This window comes from Photinus pyralis, unplaced genomic scaffold (genome assembly GCF_008802855.1).
Source record: "Photinus pyralis isolate 1611_PpyrPB1 unplaced genomic scaffold, Ppyr1.3 Ppyr1.4_LG4, whole genome shotgun sequence".
Taxonomy (NCBI): Eukaryota; Metazoa; Arthropoda; class Insecta; order Coleoptera; family Lampyridae; genus Photinus; species Photinus pyralis.
The window spans coordinates 7,166,249-7,180,844 of record NW_022170511.1 but is presented as its reverse complement, the minus strand read 5'-3'; the positions used below and the strand labels follow the sequence as shown (position 1 = coordinate 7,180,844).

At 39.3% G+C, this 14,596-nt stretch overlaps 1 protein-coding gene across 10 annotated transcripts in view; it reads right to left on the bottom strand.

Moving 5' to 3' along the window:
* The window catches only part of LOC116168956, a gene marked incomplete at its 3' end in the record, with an annotated part of 104,221 nt that overhangs the window by 16,751 nt on the left and 72,874 nt on the right, over window positions 1-14,596 (bottom strand). For 9 of the 10 annotated variants that reach the window (XM_031484977.1, XM_031484979.1, XM_031484981.1 and 6 more), the window contains 6 exon segments: window positions 1,726-1,761; window positions 1,823-1,895; window positions 1,950-2,074; window positions 2,125-2,217; window positions 2,272-2,482; window positions 14,390-14,589. In XM_031484977.1, coding sequence (XP_031340837.1) covers window positions 1,726-1,761; window positions 1,823-1,895; window positions 1,950-2,074; window positions 2,125-2,217; window positions 2,272-2,482; window positions 14,390-14,589 — 738 coding nt within the window. 10 annotated transcript variants of the gene reach the window in all.

Genomic DNA, 14,596 nt, shown 5'->3' with positions numbered 1-14,596 from the left:
ATATGAACTGATCAATGCTCCTACGTTCATGCTGGAAAGAGAAAACCACAGCCAACTACTACCAGAACAACTATTGAACGACAGTTATTGATACGAACAACATCACTCACACAAGTTCATAGCGATTCACGGGTAGCCTTCTCAATCATTGTCAGAGACATGAAAGTGGGTTCATTAGAAGAATTAAAAGCAAAGTGTTATTGTTTGTTGTTCCTTCTTCAATTTTTACCCCCCTCGCGTTGTAAGGGAGGTATTGCATTGGAGGAAAAAATGCCCCCCCCCCCCAACTTTTTTGACGGAGGTACATGTGAGCGAGGTCTCAACGAAAGGAATTAATTTCTACCAACCTTTGCCCTAGCCCTCCTCCTCGACCTCTTAACGTGATCGGGTATATTCCCTTATACCTCAAGAACGGATTGTCGGAAAAGGTACTCACAAAGGGCGATTGAGACGTCTGCTAAAAATATATCCATTGGTGATGTCAAAACAAAAGTTATTTCGTTTAAAAAAATGCGCTTTATCTGCACATGAGCACAATTTATACTTGTTTTAATTTTAGCCATGAAAACCTTATTTTTTTACTGCTTTAAAAGTACACCATATATGCATGGAGATTTTGGTTTGTTTATTGCATTCACGGTAATTAAGGTACCTAGCTGATACCAATCAATTAAAATGGCTGACGGTAGAAACATGTCATTTCAAAATTTTGAAGATATGATAGATATCTGATTCATAGAAGACTGGCCCACATCACATCTAGATCGACTCCTAGCACTTTTACACTTTGAGAACATTCATTCACCGACGCGACGGCGAGTGTGGTCCTCGCACCTATAATTATCATCTATCTGGAATGACAAGAGAAGTAAATGTGGTTCAAAAGCATCCACTGAACAATCGAGGGTTTATAGTTAGGAGAACAAGAAGCTCTAGCAAAAAAACAAGGTCAGTCATGGAAAGTGACATGAAGGTTCAAGATCGCAGATGACCTATGTATCCCTGAAGATCCAAGGTACGTACCATGTGTACAAAAGGCTAAATCAACTTCTACAATCATTCTTTGCAAAAACATCGTCATCATGCCTTAACAACACTGTTAGCTGACAATATAGTTAAGTATGGCTTTATAATACCGACTTCTACCCTTTATATCTCACACCCATACCGAACGCATAGGACTACACTTTTATAAGTATATAAGACCACGCTTTACTCGAGTGCAGTACCTAGAAAAATGCAGCATGCACTGGAAACTATACGTATAGACATTCTGAAGAACCAAGAAAACCTCACAATTGTGGAAGATTTCGTTTAAATGAAGATTATGTCAAGCTCCTTTTCACTGCCCCACTTACTAATACTACTACCTTCTAATTTTAAATCTATTTACCACGCCCAATATTTGCCTTCAAATCCATATTCATTGACTTACAATTTCCAGAATGTTTAATTAATTGCAAAGAATTACGGTAGAACGGATTACCTCTATTTGCTGTTTCGCGTATCATATACGATGGTATTGTTTCATGCTTACAGCAGTGCAATTGGTTGCGATACGTGAACTGTTAAATAAAAACCTTAATTTAGTGCAAAGCCAGTCAGTGCTATGTTAATGATTAAGCTTGTTCAAAAAATATCAAAGTGCCAACTTTTTGGAACAAACTTTCATGATCGCTACAGTGAAGGTCAATCACACACCAAGCGTTTTTTTTTAAACAATACCTCTACGTTGTTTATACCGGACCGTTACATACTCCCCTGAAAATTGTTACAGATAATGTGAAGGAGAACCCTTAACGTAGTGCTCAAGGTTACTTACGTTCAGGTTTTTGTTTGTGTATTGTGTCATACATCTTTTTGTACCATCTGGATTGGTTTCCATCTTTTACTTCCTATAAATTTCTTAAGTGTTACAGACCTGTTAGAGTGCTATAATTTTGACATACCGATCTCAAGACTAGAGGCATTCCATCCTTTGCTACTGGTCCAATGCCCCTTTCGTACCTTGCGGGATTTAAATCTGCCATTTTCTTCTGTCGTTCAGGATTCGAATCGTCCTTCGTGTGATATGCTATAACAATTCTATTAGAAATACGATACTGGTGCAACGAAACAACTTACAAACTTGTACTGTTCCTAAGGGTAGATGTTTGTCATCTCTACTCTTATCACTATAAGTCTGTATATATGACGCACCACGTGGTAAATGGCCCTCTATTATGAAAGTTTAATCAGATACAATGATGCACAATAGGTGCGTACTGTTACCTCTCGCTTTCTGTAATAACGTTATGGTGGGATTCTGTGCTCTTGGTAAACGTGAACTTGTTAATTCGGAGAAGCCCGTCGATGGAGCTGAGTGACTGGTAGGAAGACGTCGCTCTAGAATCGATGATAGAGATGTACCAACCTCGCTAGCACTTGAAGGAGTGGTCCATTGACGCTGTGTAGGCGGGGGTTCCTCGGACGCATTCGATTCCTGTAGAGGTTGCGATAATTATTAATATATTCTACCAGGTCGTAGTGAGACTGACAATAAAATTCCTCGTATAAGCTTGTACAAAATTTATTTAATAATTACGAACTTAGAGTATGATTGGCTTCAAAGTACTAGGTACCATATCGGTAACTGTCCCTATAATGTTAAAATATGGAAAAAGGCTTTCGCCTTAAGGCTGGTCGTCTACTGGAAGCAAAAACAAGCGGTTACGAGCTTACGCGACACGAGCGTCAGCACGCGACTACGCGCGGTAGACCCCTCGACCACTGAAAGCAAGTTTGAGCGGGCGGCTATGGGCGTAAATGTGTGCGCGCTACAGCTCCGAACAGGATGGGATTTGGGCTCGTATCCGCGTCTGTCTGCAAACACCATTCAGCTAAAATCCTGGCTAAAATAGTTAGTTATACTCTTTCCTGATGATCGCCTTTATAAGAATTGAGGATGTATAAATAGGTCTGAGGACCCATTCGGTAGGTAACAATCAAAAAACTTCGGAGAGTGGTTCTCTAATTCACGATGGAGATGATTGAATTCGCTGAGACACGCCCTCTTTTCCAGTACAGGGTTTACCCAACACAATCTTCTTTTCCGTCTTTTGTAAGGAGTTTCTAAAAAATACGCGTCTTCTGCATCCATTTAAATATTTAATCGCAAAACGCAACAACTACTATTAGGCCAGTCATTTTAAACATCTAAGGTCGCAAAAAATCCGGTAATTCTGAATATTTGGCAAGTTGTTAGAGTCGATAAGACTAGTGTGAATCTAAGTTTGCAGCTTCGAAAGACTTGTGCTAACTTCAGGGTGGTCGAAAACTCTCGAAATTTTCGGACTTCTCGCGGTTTTTCGCTTATAACTTTGAAACGGTACATCCTAGCGTTATAGTTTGGAATAACACTTTTAGAGTAGACAAAATTTGCTACAATTTCCGTCCAACCGGAGCTCTGTAGGTCTAATAGATCCCAAGTTACGCTTATTCAAATGTTGGTCATTTTTTTCAAAAAGTGCAAATTTTAAGTTTTGGTCATCTTGCGTGCAAAATACCGGCTCAAGGAGTCATCCTACGAAGAAGTCATGAGAAAAGGAGTTGTAGTACATTTAATTAGATTCATTTTAAGCGCAGAAAGAGGCCTGTAGCTTCCATAGTTCACCAGTTATCTTGAAAAAACGAAAATAAGGGAAAATAGAATTTTAAACTTTGGGAGCCCTACGATCTGCCTGTTCATTTAGAAGATATTCAATACACAGGAGATAAAATTTGACATTTTCCCAACCAAATTTTATTATTATAGAAATTATTCGTAAATACAAAAAGAAAAAGGCGAGGGAAGAGGACTACATTCTGCGCCTCGTGCTAGGTCCAGGTTGTGGCTCACGCTCAGGTGCAATTGAGGGCTCCTGGGGTGAGGATTGGGACATATATCCGGCTTCTGGATTGGCGTCATCTTCCTCCTCCTCCGAGTCATCTATCATAACGACTGGGGCGTTCTGACAGCTTGAACCTTGGCATGCCTTGCAGAGAGCAGAGCATTTGAGCCCTGCTTTTATACAACAACACGCTCCCCCTCTACAGCCTTTCCGGTACCTGCAGGATACGAACTGAAGAAGAGAAGTGGATGCAGGAGGCTTCGTGGAAGCTACAGGAAGTAGCCCTTGATGATCTCTGGTCCAGCCCCAGACGGTTGGGTCTTTGTCTGCTCCCAACCACGTCTGCACCTGATGGTACATGCGGTACGCGTGATGAGCAGCTGCGTCTTCAGTGGGTGGCAAACGAGCAAGGTTGACCTTGGCGTTCGCAGCTCTGCGAACGAAGGTTTTGCAGCGGAGGGTGTGAAGGTCATCGCTGGCTCCTCCCCCATACATCGCGATCAGGCACTTGGCACCAGCTGTGGCTACCTCAATGTGGGTGGCTTGTGTGTTCAGGAAGGTACTGGCTACTGAAATGAGGTGAGAATTTTTCTCGAATGTGCCGAGTAGCTTTGTCTTGCCCTGCCAAAAAATGGCAGAGGTTGTATCACAACCAGTTAAGGCATGTATGACCAGTACCAATCCGGGAGGAAAAGGCACGCCGCCACGATTGAATGATGTTGAACAAAACTGCTGGCAGCCGCAGTCACCCCTACCACTTTTTTGAAAGAAAACGTTGTTAACAGTGGAACCCAAGGCATTCAAAAGAACGAGAAGATCCACATCTTCCCCAACTATGATGACGTTGTCATATGAACTGCTCTTTTGCAATGCTGTGCGTACTATGGTACAATCGTCTTCCACATCGCGCTTGATTTGTATACCCTCACTTTCGAATCCAGAGCAGAGGAAGTCGATCAAGCGGCGCTTGTTGTTTTCATTTGACAACATTTTCTCCTGTGGCGTCTTTATTAGGGTGGACTGCTCAAGTAAAATGTCGGCACAAGGAGAGGCTGCATACCGGCGTACTCGCTCAGCGGTTTTTGTGCTTCTTCCTTCACCATCCTGAGGGTAACCGTCAAACACCACTGCCACATTTTTTCCAATATGCTTGAATGTATACCTGATGTAGCTGGTCACGATTTCCCTGATTTCCTTTTCTCATGACTTCTTCGTAGGATAACTCCTTTAGCCGGTATTTTGCACGCAAGATGACCAAAACTTAAAATTTGCACTTTTTAAAAAAAATTACCAACATTTGAATGAGCGTAACTTGGGATCTATTAGACCTATAGAGCTCCGGTTGGACTCAAATTGTATCAAATTTTGTCTATTTTAAAAGTGTTATTCTAAACTACAACGCTAGGATGTACCGTATGAATGTTATAAACGAAAAACCACGAGAAGTCCGAAAATTTCGAGAGTTTTCGACCACCCTGAAGTTAGCACAAGTCTTTCGAAGCTGCAAACTTAGATTCACACTAGTCTTATCGACTCTAACAACCTGACAAATATTCAGAATTACCGCATTTTTTGCGATGTTTGCCTTTTTTATTGTCTAAGATGACTGGCCTATATTACACTTCGCTACTACCGAGCAGTGAGTCGTTTGTTGACGCTCGTGTCGCGTAAGCTCGAAGCCGCTTGTTTTCGCTTTCAGTAACTTAGCGCATTTTCCATGAATTGATCGATATTTGGCGAAAGGTCATGCAACGGACTATTTATGTGTACAAAAGAAAATAAGTAATGGCATAAATATTCTTATACATAAGAAACTGCGCAGTTTGCGCATGCTCACACCTGATGTTTAAAATATGCGATAAGCGTGTCTTTCCTAGAAGCAGCTGTTGTTAAAGTTTCAAAGAATATCACTATAAATAAGAAAGTTGACATTGGACAGTTTCCACATACGCAAATTAATCGTCAAGATTTTTCTTGGCCCAGGTGGCTGAACTATCGAATGCAAAAAAAACGAACTAAATATTTTGACAACTGTAGGAGTAGTGAAGGCCTCGGACGAACGGACTGACGGAGATAGTGGCCATAATAGCGCCTTCCAACATGAGTTGGAAAATGCACAAAAGTTGGCGTCCTTTTAGTGTAACTTTTGTTTTTTTTTCTTTCTTTGTAACCAAAAAGAAACAATTGGTTGGAGGATTATGCGTTGGAGTTATAACGCGCGAGCTGCAAAAGGCAAGGCGCTACAAAAAATACCATGTGCTTTTTAAATAAAAACACACGCCGCTGACCGGCCAGCTAGCTCTGTTGACAAAAGGGTAAACAGCGGAGAGAGCAAGACAATACAGGGACGTAGGTAAAAGAATTCAATACAATTGGTAATAGCTCCGTAGCTATCCTCGATTTCAACTCAATCTTCTCTACTTACGGTTAGTGGTTCTGGTAGAGTCTTTTGGGCGCCACCTAATTCGTCCAATTTCGCTTATCACTACCCGAACTAGGAAAGGTAGCTTAGCTTGAAAAATATGTAACTATAATCCCACAAAAATAATTATTTATTGGGGTGCTCTGCACCTTCATAAAAGCACAACCAAAACTTCGGTTCCCCAATGGGAATCCCAAAAACTTAGGTCCAACTATGAGGCTTTAAAAAATAAATACTCCAAATTAATTCAAACATAAAACATTTACAAAAAAAAAATTTCCCCCATGAAATACGGAATAAAACCCACCAGAATCTCTGGGGTCAGAACACAAATATTGTTACCGTGGCACAAGTGATGAATTAGATAAAGTGATTTCAATCCCTTAATCGGTAGCTTGGGGGCAATGAAGTGGTTCAAGTCGTTACGAGCTCGTACGTTACATACTGGTTATTACTTCGTACATGGGAGTAATACTTAAGTGATTATCAATTATCGTATCCCAATATTCCAAGCTGACTAATTAACAGTATTACTATTGGCTTTAGTGCATATGCCAATTACCACAATGTGGGTCCAATTCAATACAAACAGATAAATTTATAACATTTACATCACCACAGGATCAAATATTTACGTCTGAATGGCTCCTCTGGGTCCTGGTGTAAGTCTTCTACGTAGTGCAATAAAAAGGTGTCGGTTATTAGAAGAGTTCGGCTTAGCCCGCAAGATCGTAACGTTGCAATGCTAGATTTTACGGCACTGCTCTGCAATATTCTGTCGCCTAACTTCCCAAGTTCAATCCATCCTCAATAACACCATTCGGTACGTAGATCGGTACAAGGATTTTATCTAGTACAAGGACTCCTATCCAATACAAGGACTCTCTAAGTAGAGAGTAAACAAAAAAAACTTCGTCAAACAGCAAGTAATGTAAAAGGCGTTATATCGTGGATCGGATCGGTATCGATGAGTGTTTCGGCTTCAAGATTAAAATTCCATTTCGGAAAGTTGCTGTCGATTTAGATTCCTTAACGACACAACATTTAAGTTCGTTGGCAAGTAAAAATGCTTTCGCAAATGGTTAATTCACCAACGGAACATGAAGGTGGTAAAACACACACCGAATCCCAGTCAAAACACACACGTTCCTCCTGCAAGTTCTAGCGAGAAGACCCCACTTTCTTTCCGAATTTCAGGCTAGTGCAACGAAGAAATTTATCTCCAACCAATTAAATCACAGAACGGCCTTTACAATACCATATAAGGAAATCTCCAAAACGCTTATCGAAAACGGAAATGAATTATCACCAATACGAACATAGATAGATATGAAAATAACACCAACGCAAATGCATAAAGTTACTAGATGGGTTGCATTCAGCACGGCGCAAAAAGTTATACACAGAGTGAATAAAAGTGAAATATAGACAACATGTTGGCATTGTTTTAAAACTGTTACAGAGTGTTGGCAAGAAAAGAACCGATAATTGAGATAATTCGTCTAAACTTCGAGGAGATTTTCACCACTGCAGTGGTGCATAACCTCCTCAGCGCGGTCAACGTATAACGGTTTGCCCCGTTTACAGTGACTTTAAAGTCACTGTAGCCCCTTTCAAAGTACAGCCCCATCAAGCAAACAAGTTCGACCGAAAATATACGAACTAACACTAACAAAATTCGTGGCGGGAAAACGTGAAGCCAATACCTACAACGCAGGTGTGTACAGTCCATAAAAAAATGTGGCGGTGACATATGTATAAATTAAAAGTTTATAAAATTCGCTTGTTGAACCAATTTTATCCGCATGGCAAGAAAAGAGAAAAAAAGCTGTGCATTCCGAAGCCAGAAATGTTATTAAAAGGGTCGTGGATTCGACAAAGAGAAAGCTGCCAGCGTGTAGATGTTTCCTTTTTTCTTACGAAACCTAAATCCATCCATTTTATGGAGTGCTTGCTAACAGAACCTGGTGTATATAAAACTGACTGAAGCAGAAATAAATTGGAATGAATTGAAAATGCACATCTCATCATCAAATCGAAAAGTACCTAAGTCTGGAGACGACATAATCCACGTTAAGAGATTGGAAGAAGAAATGTGGAACGCCATGGATTGTTAGATGAAGTTGTAGAAAGTTTATCTTTTACAGTAAACACTAATACATCAGACGAAGGTTCTGAAATCAGTGAAGAGGAAAGTGAGGACGATACTGTTGAATTAGTTTTAAATACACATTGCTTGGTCATTAGTAATAACTATTTTGCTATTTTGGTTTGTAATACTTTTACTAAATTTCTTTCTCCAGTTTCCAACCGTAGCTACATAAAAGAATGCAAAATACTACAAGTTTAAATTTACCGCCAAACACTATTGACACAGACTGTACTTATGAAATACAGCGACACCAAACCATCGCCTTTTTGACGGACTTGTTAATTGTTGGCTTGGTTTGACTGTTCATTGGAAAAAACAAACAAACATGTATGGTTTTTGTGATCGTGACATCCGTGTTTTTTTGCCCTTAGTAATCGATTTGTTTTCCATTTCATGCTTTGATGTTTTGTGCGGGTGTCTTTCTGAAAGTAATGCTCCTTCAAAAAAGTCCAAATGGAGAGAAATGTACAATGGAATACTTATCAAACCCAAAGCAGCGAGCCTAATTTTTTATAAGTAGTAAAAAACCGACTACTTAACAGTTCTCACGGCAAGATATGCATTCTGTCTCTTAGTTTAGATTGTAAGTGTACCTTTTCTTAAATCACTCAGTACAATTAAGAGTAATGGAACAACAATTATAATATGTATGTAAACAGGTTACTTTAAAAGTAGGTATTGGGCCACTTTAGCGTGGGTGCAAGGTCAAATTTTGGCAATTGGCCCGGGGTGCAAGATCAAATTTTGGTAGGTAATTGGTTCGTGGTGCAATTTCAAATTTCGGCATTTGACTCGGGGTGCCATATTCCGGCAGTTGGCTCGCTGTGCTTTGGCAGTTGGTCCGGGGTATTTCAGCAGATGACCTGGGGGAATTTCGCAGGTTGGCCCACCTTAACCTGAATGAGAGTTGTCTTGTCGCACTTTTTTTTTATTTTGAAAAAACCCAAGAAACTTCAGATTCAGTATGTGTAGCGGTGCACTACCACGTCTTTTTGAGCTACAGACTTTGGACTTTGACCGATAACTAATCTTTGGACTTTGGCCCACAATTTTTGGACTTTGACCGGAACCAATTTTTAGACTTAGAATGGCGAGGAATGGTAATGTACCGGGTTCAGCTTTTTTTCGGAAACTCTGTATAACATGTTTAGTAATTTATCCTTTCAATAATTTTATTATTTATTAATATTTTTAAAACTGTCATTTTTGCACGTTTCATAATAGCGCGTAAGTCTATTTATAGCATATAACATACTCGTAGAAATGTTCATATGTAATTTGGTATAGGTTTAGAATACTTTTCATTTTTTTAGCGCATTTTTTAAGAATTCAAAAAATGTGCTATTGTTTGCGTTTTGTCCGTCCGTCCGTCCGTCCGAACCCACTTCTACCATTTTGAACTACTTCTAGGGGAATGGTCCTAGAGTCCTGGAATTTTTTGCAGTCTTTTCGCTGTCTAAAAGGGGGGCCCCCCACCAATTATTTTCTGAGATGTTGTTTTTGAAAGTAAAACGTGCATAACTTTTACAAACGACAACCAATTGGTTTCAGATTTTGCATACGCATGCCGTTAGTGGTGCCATGTGAAACTTTCGAAAATGGGGGGGGGGGGGAAAACACATGTTCTACCCTTCATGGTATTCTAATGAAAGGTCTCATCGAAATAAATTGGTTTGTACAATCTAAAACTTTCCCGTGCGGCTCTTTTTCGAGAACAGTGAGCGATGGGGCCTGAAGGGGGGGGGAGGTTAAAAATTAATTTTATCTCATTGTATTCGAATTAAAGGTCTCAACGCAAGGAACAGTTTTCTACAAACTACTGCCCTTCTTTCTGCTCTATTATCAAAGTATGGGATGGAGGGGGAAGGGGGGGGGTGGAACTAGTTCTTTCCTTCATGGTACCATTGGCCATTTAAATAAAATTTGATACATAGCCACTTGGAATAAAAGCAAAAAAAAATGCGCTTTACCTGCACAACGGTTGTGCACAATTTGTACTTGTTTTTAATTGGTGTACGTGAAAACCAAGTTTTCTGGCTAGGAAGAGTACACCATATATAGAAACGTGAAGTAATTACGAACAATTCGCGATTCATCGATTCTATTTATAGTTTATATAATAAATGCAATTTTGCACAGTTGCAAAATTGCTAAAGTTTAAAGTACACTGTTTTGGTTCTCTCTTCAACCTTTAACTACACCTTTTCCACTTTTATTCGAGAAGTTGTAAATTGTATTTGAGAATTGTTACTTGTATTTGAGAAAACGTCAAAGTAGATGAGAATAGTCAGTTGGATTTGAGAAAACATCAAATGTATTTGAGAACAGTCAATTGTATTTGAGAAAGTATCATTTAATTTTATTGTATTTCAGAATGTAATATTATTCCTAATGAATTATAATAAAAATCAAATTTTTATAATTCCGCTACTGTATGTAGTCCCGCAACAGCATCAGGCTATGTTATACATGTGATTTTGTTTTTCTCATTTTCAATTGATTCTCAAATGCATTTTACCATTTCTTGGATACAATTTATTACTACTCTCAAATTCATTTGATACCTTCTCAAATACAAATCACTATTCTGAACTACATTTGTTGTTTTCTCAAATACATTCTACTATTCTCAAATACAATTGATACTTTCTCAAATTAACTTGATAGTTTCTCGAATAAAAGTGGAAAAGGTGTAGACAATTGGGAAAGCTTCCGTAGCTCAAATGGTGACGCGTTAGCCTTCTACTTCAGGCATCGTGGGTTTGAACCCCATTGTTAATTAAAAAAATCCAGCGATCACCGATGACGCCAAAGTGACGGTTCCAGCATCCAAGATGGTCCATTATCCGAAATGGGCGCAGTATCTAAGATGATGGACCAACCACCCAAATTCCCCTGGACCATCTGCCGCAATGCCCTAGACCACACAATTTTCCCACGCTAGTGTCCCCGTACCTACTACTGGGTCAAATCAGGTCCTTCTGAGACACCGGGTAATTGACTTGACACTGCAGATTACTAAATATACAGTGTGAGAAATAACATTTAGGGCCAATTCTACAATTACACTTTTATGCAGTATAAGATATTCTTGGAATAACCGCCATAGCGACATGTATCCCATTGGTTCACACAATGGTAACCAACGCAACCGTCGACATTTATTCTAGGTATATCTTATTCTCGGTATGTACTTGCATTGTAGAATCGGCCCTTAAAGTTAACAGCATTTTTAAGAAAATGTGGCATTTTATAATCACCTTCAAATTCTAACAACCGTCAAACGTAATTACGTAAACCCGGGTAAACGATAATTCATTATTTGCTTATAATTATGATTCTAAAATAATAAGTAAAATATGATTTATATTAGCCATCTTTTATTTTTAAAACATATATATCAGGTCATTATGAACATCTAGTTGAAATATAGAAATAGAGTAAAAAAGAAAAGTGATACAAAAAAAAGAAAAAATGATGTGAGAAAAGAAGAAAAAAGCGCGTGAAAAGGAAACATAGGGTGGGGAAGCACAGGGCGAAAAAACAGGGAAAGAATAAAAAATAAAAAGAAGAGAATAGTACATATATCTTTTATGGTTCAGTCTTATGCCACATGCACATCAAGGGTATCTACTTCAATTGAGGTTGACATGTGTAATCTGGACATCTAGTGGATAATGTTTTTGACAAATACATGTGAATAACTAGGTAAATACGCAAAAATGTTAGGTACTATGCGATCAAAAATGAGTTGCTGCCAAGTCACCTTTGGAATTTTTGTTTACATGGGAAATCGTACTTAACTTGAACTTCCAAAGGTGACTCGATTTTTGATCGCCCGGTAACAGAAATACCAATACGCACGAACAAAAAAGCATTCCTGCAAACATATTTACCAAAATTCAACCATGACGGCGTTAACTTGACGCCGAGCTTGTCACTTTAAATTCCTAATTTGTCACAATGTAAATAAGAAACACCAACAAAGGGCCAAAAACGATTGCAATAAATACATTTTGAAAGTTCAAAAGTGTAGGGGCTAGTTTCACCTCGAATTGGACATCGGTGTTGGAGCCTCCATAGTCTTTTGAATAGCCATTTCTCGAAACGAATAAAGGCGGAAACACATTACTGTCACGTCACGTGAGCTCACGTGCTATCACGTCAAGCATACTTTCGCGTGATGTCACGCTAGGAGGCACACTTGTGTGCGCTCACGGTGTCGCGCGGTAAATGTCGTTGCAATTTAAGATTTGCATTTAGTCATTAGTAGCGATGAAGCGAAGTAGAGATTCTTCTTCGTCAAGTTCTTCAGACGAGGAAGAGGATATAGAAAACGTGGCTGCTTTTACAGTGGCTAATGGAATAATGGATTCACCACATAAATCATCGAAGAGAAGAAGTGGGGGAATTTCGTCAATCAGTCCACGAATTATTGAATGGACATCCAAGCCGCCTGCAGATGTATTTCAGAATGACAAAAGAAGAATTTTACTATTATACCAATTTCCTCCCAAGCTTCTTGTCGAACCCTCTGATCCCGGTACTCAGCAGAGGAGTGATTGTATAGCACTTCGTGCTGTCTCACCAGTTTAATTAAAGGTTCGTCCATCTTTTCTTGACAAAACCACTTCGGAAAACACCTGACGTGATGTCACGTTCCACTACAAAATGTAATTTTGCGGGATAATGGAGGCGTGATATCATGCGAGATCAGAACAGCACGTCGTGAATGCGTGAGGTGACAGTAGTATGATTCTAAAGACATAAACCTCATAAACTTCTATACGTCAGTGGAGTTGCACATTTTGCGCAGGTAACGTGAGTTTACGTGATAGCACGTGAGCTCACGTGACGTGACAGTAATGTGTTTCCGCCTTAACACGAGGACAAATACCTTCCCGCGAAACAATTCGACCTCTACCGCGGATCGCTTAATAGGTGAAAGATTTCTATATCTTCGTATTTCTGAGTATAATGTTTCGTTGAAGTGAGGTTACATTAATAAGACAAAAAGCCACAGTTGTTCATGTTCAAATTTATAATCCACTAACATTGCAATTGTACATATGTATATGCAAAATCTTATCCCTTTATTCCCAATACTTAGTGTCGCATTATTAACGAGCTCCTAGCGAGTTTATAATTTTACGGTGTCCGTCCGTCCGTCCGTCCGTTAGCACGATAACTCATAAACGAATGGACCGATTACGATGACATTTTGCAAGTGGATTCTTTATCAAAGTTGTAGATCGGAATTCGTGAATTGGCTATGTAGACCAAAAAATAAAGTAGGCCCTTTTAACATTTCCGTTAGTTATGAACCGAATTGCATGAAATTCAATATGCGCATAGCTTTAGCCATATAAAACACAATTCCAAAATTTGAGCCTAATCGATCAGCATTCACAGTGCCCTTTGCGCATCTCGACCGTTTACAGACCGAATTGCAAACGTTCTTATTTATGAAGGTATTTAAATGAAATTTGATAGATAAGCACTTTGAATAAAGCAAATTTAACGCCAGCTTCAAAATTTGGTTTTGCGCATGCGCAGTGCCAACTTTCTTATTAATGGAGGGATTTAAATGAAATTTGGTACATAGCCACTTTGAATAAAAGCAAATGTAGCGTCATTTTCCAAGTTTGGTTTTGTGTAGGATGTGCAGTGCCAACTTTCTTATTTATGGAAGCAATTAAATGAAATTTCATACATATACACTTTAAATATATAAAAGCAAAACTAACATCAGATTTGAAATTTGGTTTTACACATGCTATAGCCATACCCAGGAGCTCGTTTGATATATTTGTTTAATTTATTCAATATGACAGAGTATCTTCTACAGTTGTGTCAAAAAACATTACATTACACCTTTCAATATGTGTGATCTCAAATACTGTATCTATAGATGTTCAAAGCATTTCAATAGGATATGCAATTTACCTTTTCCGCCGGTTGATTTTTTCTCCTTAATGTTGGCGAGTCGAAACTGACCGGTTTGAATTCCTTCCTTTCGGCCGTTGGACTGGCGCCTGCGCTACGTGGTTGCCAAACCGATGGAATCGGCTCATCTTCTCCTTGCTGGCGCTCAGCAACTTCCTTCGGTTTCTCTTCCGCACTCTTTTGACCAGGTGACCACACGCCTGCAAG